Consider the following 12525-nt stretch of genomic DNA (forward strand, 5'->3'; position numbering starts at 1 on the left):
GCCAGTGCTGTCTGTTTCTGAACACATTTGCTCTGCCTGCCCCGCATTGCCAGTAAAGAAATTGAGGTGGAGCCTTTCATTAATCCTGGAACACTGATCTCAGCCTTTGGTTTGAGAAGAAGCCATCCATCCTTAATTTGCTATTTTCATTTCAAAATCATTTTTCTCTCCTTCCTGTTCTTCAATTAGGTCTGTCAATTGAGACACCAGGAAGGTAGAAGCCATCTCCAGCAGCCTTGGCTAGGAACCTGCTTACTGCATTGCCCAGGGCTAAGGGAGGGATGGAGAACTAGGGGAGGAGAGCCTTGCACCATCTTTGGGTGAGCCTCGGTGCTCTCTGCACTTGGGTTAATGCAACATTTTCCCTATCAGCCTGGATGTGCCACCACTGAATCGACAGCAAATGCTGCAGGTGATTGCCTGGCACTTGCATGCCATGGTCGTGCAAGGGCTTGAGGTCCAGTTTTCCAATAAAATATGATCAGGAAACCATGCTCACACTGAGAGTGATAAATTGACTTAAGAAGAAGATTGCAATTAAGACATGAGATATGGGATGGGTGAGGGTAGCAGGCCCCAGGGATCAATAGAGCTGTTTTGTGTTTAGATTGAGGTCTTCTCTTTCATATTTTTCTTCTGTGACCCCAAATCTTCATCCTCTTCCACCTTATTACTGTATTATTACTTGTTACAGTAATGACAAAATGTCTCGTTACTGCTGCTGCCATCAATAACAGCAGCAGTTTATCATCAGTGTCTATTAAGTTAAATTCCATGCCAACATATATCTTCCCCTCCCAACACAATTTATACGTGATCTAGGACAGCAGCAGAGGAGACAGAGAAAAATATGTGCCGTTTTAGTGTGTTTCAGTAGTTCCACTGATATGTCTCAAACAAAGTCCCTTCAAAGAGGTTTGAAGTTTTGAGTTTTCCTAAGCTAAGCCTTTTTCCTGCTGCAGAAGCTAATTTTTGGTGTCTTTGCACCTTGGGTTTGTTCTGCCACAGTCTCTCAGTGTCCACCCACCTTCCCAGAATTGCCAAGCCACTGTCCTAAACATTCCCCAGCCACTTCCTTTTCCTTTTTCCCCATCACTCAGTTTGCTTTTGGAAGCAAATATTACACATTGTTAGCAATCCTGAAATTAAAAATTTTCTCAGTAAAGACCTACTGGCAATTCTCAAACGGAGCTTTTGTGATTCCTGCTTTAAGGACCACGGTGCTTCCTGATTTTTCCTGTACATTGTGAAGTGCTGTGTAATGCACTGAAGTGAGCAACTTACGGCCCCATTCATAGGCAAGACACAGGTGTCTGATACTGCTTCCAAAATGCTTTTGTTTGCACTAATAATAAAAGAATTCCTTACTTGACTTCTGTTTGTCCTCCTGCTTTTCGGGCAATTTGAACCAGCTCTTTCCCATATCTCTCTTCTGCTTGTGCTCTGTTAAAAGAAAAACTTACTCAATTTCTCTTACTAGTAGCAGGATCCCATTTACACAAATCTTGTAATTGCATTCAAAATACAAAACATGACAAACACAATTTCTTTAATTTCTTTATCTCCTCAATCCTAGTGCTATTAGTTACCTCTAAAATATTTTGAGTGAGCTATTTCTAGAAGAAATGAGGGAAAATGAAGCCCATCTCCATGGCTTTGATTACTGCAGAGTGCTATGTACAAGTCTGTCCCCAAAGAGTTGGATTCGATTAGAAGAGGAGATGTGCAGAAGCATAGTGACAATGCTCAGAACTGAGAGCCTCTTGTGCAAAAGATACCAAAAAGATGATGGCTGACTTGACCCATCAAAATGAAGACTGGGAGGGGAGTGAAGAGTTTGTTCCAAAGGATCCATTTAAGAGATTGTGAAGAAATGGAAGCCAGGAGTAGCAGGGAAATTTCTGACTGTTAGAGACGAGGTGCTGCTTGAGCAGCTGCAGGGGAGGCAGAGGGGGAAGGAGCCTTGCTTGTTGTAAGGCGAGGCTGGGACAGTTTTATGGAGGGGACAACATGATGCGATACCTCACCTAATGGGGAACTGTAACTAGCGACTCAGGAAGGTAGTTTTGTTTATATGGTTAATAAGGAAAAACAATTATTTATTTGCTATTTTCTCCTTCACCTCTGGAAGAAATTTCTATTCTCTATTTAAAAAAAAAAATATTTGTACTAGGTATGTTATTCCTCTCTCCTGGGGGCAGGACTGGGGCAGAACTGAGTTTTCAGTCTTTGCGTAGCTGCTAAAACTACTGAATGGTCCATAATAAATAATGAACAGATAGCCTGGTGCTAGGATTTGGCAGGGAAATTTTGGTTAGGGGAAGTCCAGTTCTCAAAAGGGGTTTCAAAGAATTTCAAACTGTTTTGAGCCTGAAACTTAGCACCTTAGAGAAACGTACTCTTTGCTCAAAAAAGGAATTTGGATGTGGGTGCAAGGCCATGCAACCCCGCTGGTTTGTTCTTACATCCACCTTCCCACTCAGCCATGCTGTGCTTTATTATCGCTATTTGCCGAGTTCCACCATTTTGAGGGCTGGCCTTTCAGTTTTGCAACACAGCAGCTGTTGGGACGGGTCTCTGTTCGAGAACATCCCACTGCCCTTTTGACTGCTTCTCTCCGTCTGATGGCTGCCAGCACCTTGCATTGCAGCCAGCTGTACTGGTGGCTCTGGGGCAATTTCACTGGTTTGCAACCATCTTCTGTGACCTGAGGCAGGCTCGGCCCCGGGCACTTTCCCTCAGCCCAAGGAGATCTGTCAGGCTAGTGGAATTGCAGTGCTGGTCCTAAAGCAGCCTACCGTCGCCACGGCCCGGAGTGAAAGCTGGTTTTGGCCTCTGTCCGTGGCTCCCATGTGTCTAATGCTACATGTACAAATAGTTAATTGCTGTCATCCTGCGCTAGAAAGTGCTGTGTTTTAGCGGGGTGTTCCTATGCCACTGCTGTGAGATTCCTCCTGGAAGAACAGGGTGAAAAATATGGTGTCAGGCCACACATAGGTGCCACTTCATTTTCATGTTAGATGAATGGAATTTCATCAGAATGGAAATACACTCTAGAGACACAGAACACTGCAGAAGCAGAATATATTCTTTTTCTTCTGATTTCAGTAGCAAGAAACATTGTTATAGCAGACTGCTTTTCACATCTTAGTGCTGCCTTTCCCAGTTTCCAGTACTCCTGCACACAGCTCCTCGTTTCCCTGCAGCTGTTGAGATCTGGAACATATTTTGTCTTTTAAACCTGGGGCTTTGTTCTGGAATATAATTGCTTTCTCACTCCCCAATCTCTCAGGCCCTCCTCTGGACCAGGCAGGGGAATTTGCGAGCAAAAGTAATTGACCTGGGTGGAAAACTGATGAAGTGTTAGCATATGCTCTTTCTGCTACTCAGTGCTCGCAATTTTTCTCCTTTTCCTCCTCCCCCAACGTGCATGCACACACATATGCATGCTCACTGGAATGTTTTGAGTGTTTGCAAGAGTTCGTGGAAACTTTTGCACTTGTAGCTTTCAGATCTGCAAAATGACTGCATGTGTAGTTCTTCATCTTTGTGGAAAGTCCTTTGTGCTTCCACCACAAACCAGGAAGAACCTTATCCTGTACCTTGCAGAAACGTCTCTGGTGTGTTTTGGAAAGAAACGCAAGCGTATATAGCATCAGATGTGTGCTGCAGCATAGAGCCTGCCTGAATCCTGCAATGCAATTCTGATCTCTGTAAGTTATGAGTCACAAAGGAGCTATTTTAAACAGTTAAAGCTCAGCTACCATCAGACCAGTGTGACTTTAGGCCTGAGTGACATGCTGCAATAAAATAGGTTTCCACTGGTGGTCAAGAAAAACAATTCAAAGAGCTTCAGATTTTGATGGGGGACTCTTCACACTCCGTGAAACAGTCAGCTTTCAGTTTGACAGTTCACATCCTCTTGAAAGTCCCACCCCAACAGTCCTTGGAAAGTAGCATTCAGAAAACCAGCCTAAACCCAGAAAACAAGATGGGGACAGCATGGGAAGAAAAAGCAGGCTGTGACTGAGGAAGGCAGAGCAATATTCATAAGGAGACAGTTCTGAGATGACCTGCTCTAGGATTACCAGCTGAATGTATAACCCATACTGTGCAGTCATGCATGAGCACGTATGTGCCTCACGCTACGCATTGAAACTGCTGAAACCCAGTCGCTTGAAAACAGAACCAAATTTCAGATATTTTTTTCTGAGTCAGAAGTATCAAAATTAATGGCAAAGGAGCCAGAGCAGCTAGGTAATGTGTATTTTCTCACCTACAAAACTATCAGCTGTCCGTAGCTGTTATTGAGGGGCCCCCAAGAAGCATTTAAAGGATGGACATAATGTACAACATAGTTCTTCAAAGTCTACTAAGGTCAGCAAACAACGTGGGCTGTCCTGGGTGTCTGGGAAAGGCTTTTGGTAGCATCTCACATAGCTTTGTCTGTATTTGAAGATGTCCCATTTTTGGTAGTTGTAGGAAACTAAAACAGGGCCTGTTGCAACAGCAGGTTTAAAGAGAAAGAAAAATGCTGCCTGTAAAAGGGGAAACTTGTAATGCTGCTTGTTGTAGGTGTACGTGCTACTGTGTGATTCTGGACTAATAACTACCTGAGCCTTAAGGGAGCTCTGGATTTCTGATTCTTTCGTCCCTCTCTTCTCAAGTCTTTGAAATTTCTATTTGCTATCTACCTTTACAAATCACATTAAAAAAACCCTAGGACACAAATCACTCAGGCTTTTCTATGTAAACTAGTATGACTACCAAATTCAGAAACAGCCTACTATTACTTTCCAGATGCCAAACAGGAGACAAAATGGAGGCTGTTCACTCTTCTTTCACTCTGATTTTCTTACCTCTGCTTGAGCAAATCCTCCACATCTTTGCACATCTTCCTCCCATCCAACAGCCGCTGCACGAGCACCTCGTAGCCTGTGTGGAAGGTGAACTCCTTGCACTGAAGACAGAAAGATGAACAGTTGAGGTGATTTGTGCACATAGTTTGCAGGTTTGCCAGGTGCCTACTGTTAGTCATACGGAGCAAAATCACTTTCTGGAAAATCATAGAATCATAGAATGGTTAGAGTTGGAAGGGACCTTCAAAGGTCATCTAGTCCAACCCCCCTGCAAGGAGCAGGGACATCCCCGACTAGATCAGGTTGCTCAGAGCCCTAACAGACCTTTAGATTTTGGTAAAACTACTTCTTTAAAAAAAAGTAGAAGATAGACACACGGAGAGCTTAGGAATGTGGACATTGGATCTGCAGGAAATTGAAAGTCTGTCTTTGCCACATGAGTGCTGCTTCTCTTGCTTTTGCATTCACCACCCAGTCTCCTGTGCAATACATGGGATTTGCTTGTGCCTTCGCGGACTTTTGCAGCCTGTCCTGCTCCATGACCCTATGTGGCAAAGGGAGCCAGCCAAAGCGATAAGTGATTTCCAGCCAGGCACACTGGACTGGTGAGATCATGGAGCTGGGTGGAGTTGGCTGCCTCCAAGCCAAGGCTCTTGTCTCCTACCAGGGCTCTGCGCTCTGTGTGGCTCAGGGCCATGTTCCTCGGCTGTGGTCTAGGACTGCAGTTCCCTCCCCATCACACAAGTCCATGTCAGCTTTATCCCTGTCCACAGGATCCATCAGAGCATAGCCCCGTGCACCTCAGACAAAAATATCTAAGTAAGGAGAAGAAAAACAATTAGTCTGGCATTTCTTTCATCTTTTCCCCAGCTTTCAGATTGCGCTGTAGCAATGGTAAATCAGCGTCACAACAAAGCCAGTGCTGCTGAGGAAATGCTGAGAGCACAGAAAAGGAAGGGAATAAAGGTGTGATGCGCTCTGAGTGTGGCACTGGGAGACGATTTCTGTGTTCCACTCCTGGTCCTCCCACTGACTCACAATGGGATCAGGACAAGCCATTTTTACTTTGAGAGACTGTGAGGAAGACAGCGGTTAAGGTTTGGGACTCAGGAAGGATCCTCTAGTAAGCAACTGTTGGGTACTCCAGCTTGCGGCTTTGCTTCCTGATTGCTGGGACTGGAGAGGAGTGGGACGAGCTCTGGGGACGAACGGTGGTGGCCCATGGCAGCCTCTGTGCTGCTTACCCAGGCCCTGGGGCTTCTGTGGAGATTTGCAGACCTGGGAGCATTTGGGTTTTTTTTGTTGTGGTTTTTTTTTTTTTTTTTTCTTCTTTAAGAGCAAGGATAAATTTCTGCAGACAATCTTTGTAAACTTGCAAGTTGTAGTAACATTTCCAGTGCTGCAGTTTCTTGGCAGCAGTAATTCCGTCTTCCTTAATGGACATTCTTACCATGAGCAGTGGGGAGAAACGACAGGCAGTGCGCTAATGGGTCACAGGAGACCCAGACAAATGCTGTTACCAGCACAGAGTCTGCACTATGGAGCCAGGCAAGATAATAATGTGGATAAAAGAAGATGGAGGGAGTGCAATTGATCCACTGTTATCACTGTGGCAATCATAGGAAAATGATAGAAGTACATCTGCTGATCTGATCCATATGATCACCCCTTAAGAAACAGCATCTCAGAAACAAAACATCAATTTTCCTAATGTTTCCAAGGGGGTGTTGCACACACACATTCCAGGGAGGGATCTTGCTGTGAAATAAAAGAAAAGAAGCAAATTTTTGCTATTCGTAGAGGAAGGTAGGCAAGGTTTTTGATAATACCCTGGCAATGGACTGTCACTTCCTCCTCTCTCTCTTTTTTTCTTTTTTTTTTTCTTTTGAGGACACCTCAATGGCAGAAGGCATTGCTGCTGTAAAAAACCTCTCATAAATTGCTCCCTCTGCCTGCCAGAAACCACTCTGGTCAGAGGCTCCACAACCAACTCACAGCCTAAAAATTTTGATTGTGTATTTCCAGATGCAATTAACTACATCCCGTAGCTGTGTACACAGCTTCCTTGTCCCAGAAATGCTGTCTGGAGTTAAGCGAAAATATCGTATGGGTTTGTATCCCCCCAGCAGGCAGGCATACTGCCACAGGCAACAAAGGGAGTGATAAGCAGACTGTAAAGTTACTCTGCCCTTTCTGTTCAACATATCTCTTTGTTTAGTGAATGCTAAAATTCACTTATTGTCTTCCTCCACCTCTTTTAAACTGCCGCAGTCGCTATAAAGAAAGGATGGCAAATTCTGTACATCTGGGAGAATGACATATCAAATTCCCTAAATGCAGAATGCAGCCTCAACTCATTACCAACACAAAACCACTCAGACAAACACAACAGGGTGCCAGGGGTCAGCCTGCTGACCAGCGATCCTTCTAGGGGCTGATAAAACCTCCCAACGGGCTTGATTCAGCCATTGGGACGTCTTGCTCTGAGCCATAAAAATGGCTGGAGCTCTGCAAACAGGCCTGCCCCAGGACACGCACCAGCGTTTTTACTGGCACTAATGCAAAGGGAACAGGTTAGTGCCGCTCCCCACTGCTCACAACAGATTCTCTGCTTTATCTTTTTGCCTTCCTACTTCCTTACTTCAATGCATTTAGACATGCAAAAGCCAGATTTTGCTCATTGTACCTATCGGAATATTGTAGCCCTCTAATGAAGATAGAAAGATACCTGTTTAAATGTGAAATCTGTAATAGCACTTGCCCATTCCTAGATCACAGGCTTTCTACTCGGCAGGGTACGGGAGCAGTGTTCTCCTCATTCATTCTGTGTGCTTGTGTCCACATGTGTATGCCAAGTGCAAACAGCCAGTGCCTTACTCAAGTTTTGCTTTCTGTCTGTTGCCTACTAACATGAATAAGACTTGAACTTGTTAAAAATGGAGCCACTGCAGCCATGTGTGAAGGACAGCTGGAATCTCCTCTGATGAAGGCATCAGATCCTGCCTGCTAGATTCACCTGGGTTTTGTCCCTGGGCTGACACCTGGCAGAGGGAATTGGCTCCAGCTAAATGCAGGTCTAAAAAGGACTTCCTACCACAGGTACTCATTTGATCTTTCTTCATTTTGGGTGGATCCAGCTCAAAATTTGCTTTATTGTCCTCACTGTGTGTTCCTGAAGAATGTGGAAGCCGTATTTCAGAAACCACAGCATCTGAACTCTAACCCAGGGCTGCCTCAGCCTCCCCCGCAGTAGATCTGGCTGCGGTGTAAGTAGTGTGTACCCCTAGCACGTCAGAGGCTGGGGCAAGGAGGGAGAGGAAGCGTGGCCAGGTGATAGCCCAGGTTTAGATAAGTTTAAGCTGCTAAGGGCGCTCACCCTGCAGTGTTGCTGCTTAATTTCCAACCACAATGTAGCCATAAATCATTTAGGCCTAAGTTTGCTTACACAAACATTTCCCTTTCACTTCAACGGCTCTTTTTCTTCTTTAAGGTTTTGTGCAACTGCATCCTTTCTCAACTTTTTCTTGAATCAAAACAAACCTCCTTTGCCCTTTCCTGGGATGCTAGTTTTTCATTCCACTGATTCCCGTGTGTTCTTACAGTAACTGTTGGAGGCTGAATAAATCCCTGTTGAACAAGGATGATGCTCTACTACTCCAGTGAAGTCTAACTGATGCTTTGTGCCATGCCATTAATGTCTGCTCTCTAAGAAACACTTCTGGTACATCAGAGGATTGTATTTGCCTTCTGCCGTCAAGTCATGCCGGTGGCACCTAATTGATCTATGATTTATTGATAGACCTGGAATTTTCTCCTTTCCTGCAGTTTTCCTTAAGAAGGTCCCAGAGTGCATTGGATCTTTTTGCTACTGATCTCTTACTCTCATTTTGCACTTTGAAACATTAATATTAGCTGCTTTCTGTTACACCAGGCTTGAAGGTTATCAGACACCTCCTGTACAGTATTTCATTGTACTCATCTGTTTCAACAACAGCTATTTCCAGCCCATTCTTCGTGCCTTATGCCAGTATCTGCAATGAATATATTGCGCAAAGTCAGTCCTGAGACCAGCTCTCAAGATCCCTTCCTCCAGCTCAGGCATTTCCCTTTCGGCACAAGCCACCAGCGTCTCTCCCAGAACAGGGTCTGTGCCTACTTTACAGTTCTTCTTCTGCTGTGTTTGTTCGGAGTTCTTTTTTGTTTTTCTTCTCTAGTTTCTTAAGAATTTCCTGTGTAGCACCATAACAGACCTCATGTTTTCTTTGTCAAGACAATCAAGATTGTATCGCATTAAACAACTATCTAGCCTCGATAAGCTGTCTTGCCTTTATTCTATTTTCCATTCATCATCTTGTCTTATAATTAGCATTTGCATCAAGTGGTTTTGTCAAGGCTCTTAAAGTAGCACTACTCAGCTAGTGCTTGGATACCTCTCAGCTGGGACTTTGCAATGATTGTAAGAATTAATGAATAGTCAAGGACTATTTTATTTTTTATTAAATTAGAAAAATGCTTTAATTAAATAATAAATGTATTAATTAGATGTGTAAAATGTAATTTGTTTATAACAAAATCTAGGTAGTTGCTTGGAAGAGGTTGATTTGAATCACCCCTGGTAATTTGTCTCATTGCCAAGAAAGTAATTCCACTTAGTTAAAGCGTGTTCGACTGTGAAAGGGGATTTACTCATTGTTCTTTTAATGAAAAGGATTAGTTAATCTGTGTTGTCCAGCAGACCCGTAATCAGTCATAAGAAAGTTCTTGACAAAGGGATTTCAGTGTTGCAGGCAGATTCGTATTGTCCTGAGATTCTTTCTTTAGTACTTCACATGCCTGTTTGTCTCTGCCCCTGAGCCCTGGGTTTTTCTTCTCATGGGGAGAAGAAAATCAGCTAATGGAGAGGCAGCATCTCCTTTCCTCTTCCTCTTTACAAAAGTTGCTTCCCTCCAGTGTAACGAGCAATGTTGTTCCTCCAGAGAGAAGAGAAATATGAAAGGGAGTATATGACTGAAAAACACAAATTTTATGCTCTAGTTTAACCAGAGGAGCTTTTCCTAGAACACTTGAAAGGAGGCATGGAGGACTGCAAGCAGAGCTGTTGACAGTAAGCACACTGGGATACGCTTTCTTCTTTCCATTTCTTTTTCCTCTGTGCTTTATCGAAGCTGCTCCCACACATTAGCACCTTACTAAAGAGGTAGAAGCCTTGGGACTGCACCTTTCCATCGGTTTTCCATAGTTTCTCCACAGGCAATTGCGCAGGTAAACTTCAGGCGTTAATTGTGGGAGAGGTTATTCACAGCTGGCTCTGAGCGGGAGGCTCTGAGGGTTTTGGTTTGGTAACCAAAGGCTGCAAGCGGAAAGGCTGATGATGTCAGTTCTCTGCCCACAGGGTAGAAAGTTCAGTGAGAAGATGGCTGGGGGGTGACATAGTTTCTTCTTACCTCTTGGTAGCACAAAGCTGAGTACCCTTGTGCCAAGCCTTGTGTCTTTAGCTGAAAGTCAGCCTTACAGCAGCTCTCTTCTCTGAGCCCTGTGCTGCTGGCTGCTCAGAGGGTTCTACAAGGCTTTGAAGGTTCTACAAGGCTTTTGAAGAGCAAGTGTCTACATTTTGAGGGAGCTGCAGCGCTGGCTGCCAGCAAAAACGGCTTCTTCCCCAGCGCCTCTGGCTGCAAAGCCTGCTCCCTTGCTTTTTGCAAGGAGCCGCATCCTAGGTGGTACAGTAACCCCCAAGCATACAGTATGGCAACACCACTACCCCGTGGTGAAGAAGGGCTGGAAAACAAATTCCTACCTAGCAGACATGTGGTGCATTGGTTGGTACATGGCAGGATGGTGCTGAGCCACCCTGGTGATGAAGATATGTCTCAGGTGGGCCTGCCTGCAAGCGGCAGTGGTACGAGCACCAACAGCTATAGCAGAGCTATCAGGTGTTCTTCCAGCCTAATGATCCTTCATTTAGGAATTATTTGAAATGTATTATCTGCAGTTATTTAAAAAATCTTCAGAAAAAAACTAAACACTTCCTCTTAAGTTTGAAAATATTTAGCTATAAAAGTGCATTCCATGTCTTTGTTCTTAATGGTATTTTCCTCAGGCTTTTATCAGAAGTATTATGAAGATGAGTTTTGGACTGAAAATTATATATGTTGCTAGATCACCTAAATAAAGTGTTCATACAGACTTTCAAAAGAGAAAAAAAAATTGAACCTGAACCTGCTGTAAGTATCTTTGGAATTCTTTTTAAATCAAACTTTTTTTGCATCATAGCTTATCTTGTTTAGCTAAGGTAAGCTCTTGGTAATTCTAGTAAAACAAAAACTTAAGATTCATTTTTCCAGGTTCAAAAATGAAATAACTACTGGTGTGAGGAGGAGGTTCAGAGAGAACAGGGGATAGTGAGTTTTGAACAAGAATCATTCTATCAATATCTTTTCAACTGTCAGAAGGAAATCTTTTCTATCCGCTGTTGTATCACACGTGATATCTTAGTCCTGGGGTGAAAGCGAGTTGTTCTGACTGAGTTACATCAATGAAATGTATAATTGCATCACACCACTGCGTACTGGCACTGCTCAGAAAGAGTGTTTCTAGATCTTGATCTCTTGATCTGCTGGTCTCCTTGTCAAGTGCTCTGGCTGGAACTGGTTGGAATGGACAGGAATGCAATCGTTGCTCGTGCTTTCCAGGATCGAACTGACTACAGGATTTATACAAACTTTTTTACTTTAATACTTTTTTTTTTTTAAAAGTGTATGATTTTTCCACAGAAGCAGAAAAAAGCAAGGAAGAGTAGGTGGGCTGAAGCTGGCTGGCTGTGTAACATTTCTGTCCTTTCTTGAAAATTCACTCTTTGCACATTAGAAACATGTTTGTTAAGGATGTAGGTGGCTATCTTGGGACTTTTTGGTGATAATTTCAGGAGTTGACTCAGGCATTATGAACATGAGGCTTAGTTTGCAATTTCACAGCAGTCTTTGTCAACTAAATCTGCGATGCCATACTTTTCATGGGAAGCAAGCAGCATTTATTGGCAGACGTAGCATAGACATGAACCTTGAATGGGGCCTTCAGAAATCAGAAGAATAAAAACATTGCATTTGTAGTGTTCCAGTTGCTGAGCTGCTGGATTGCTGTCTTGGGCTTCCCCCAGTAGCAAGGTGCACTAGAGAACTTCAAATGCAAATGGAGATTCTCATCAGACTTCAATTCTGCAGCAGCTGGGATATTCAGAAAAAAAAAAATAAATTGAAACTGAGATTTCACAAACTTCATGGTAGCATTGCAAAATTGGTGACATTGAGCAAACCAGTAGCTTCCCAGTAGTCTTTTGCTCTCTATGACATTGTGGGTTTTCTTTGAGAAGGAAATGGCTGGTTTAGAGTTCTGCTGGAAAGAGGAATTTGCTCCTCAGCTTCCTCACTGTCTTGCTGGACTGCTGCTGTGTTATGTATTAGGCATTCTTATAGTCAAGGCATGTTGTTTGGCTCTCTTCACGTTTTAATCACCCCATGATATGCGTAGCTGCAAAGTGATGGCTGCACAAAAGCCTTCTTCACTTTCACAGGTGGTTTGTTGGCTGGCAGACAAATGGCACACGGGGAACAGATTTGAAAAGTCTCAATTCCAGTCTAATAAAAGGACTGTGCTTGTGCTTATTACCTCT

At 43.6% G+C, this 12525-nt stretch overlaps 1 protein-coding gene across 2 annotated transcripts in view; it reads right to left on the minus strand.

Moving 5' to 3' along the window:
- The window catches only part of PSTPIP1 (proline-serine-threonine phosphatase interacting protein 1), a 54996-nt gene that overhangs the window by 32188 nt on the left and 10283 nt on the right, over positions 1-12525 (minus strand). For both annotated transcript variants that reach the window (XM_010116241.2, XM_086757615.1), the window contains exons 2-3: positions 4860-4960; positions 1369-1443 (exon numbers count right to left, since the gene is read on the minus strand). In XM_010116241.2, the coding sequence (XP_010114543.2) occupies positions 1369-1443; positions 4860-4960 (176 nt within the window). The remainder of the gene's footprint in view (positions 1-1368; positions 1444-4859; positions 4961-12525) is intronic.

This window comes from Chlamydotis macqueenii, chromosome 12, assembly GCF_036417535.1.
Source record: "Chlamydotis macqueenii isolate bChlMac1 chromosome 12, bChlMac1.mat, whole genome shotgun sequence".
Taxonomy (NCBI): domain Eukaryota; kingdom Metazoa; phylum Chordata; class Aves; order Otidiformes; family Otididae; genus Chlamydotis; species Chlamydotis macqueenii.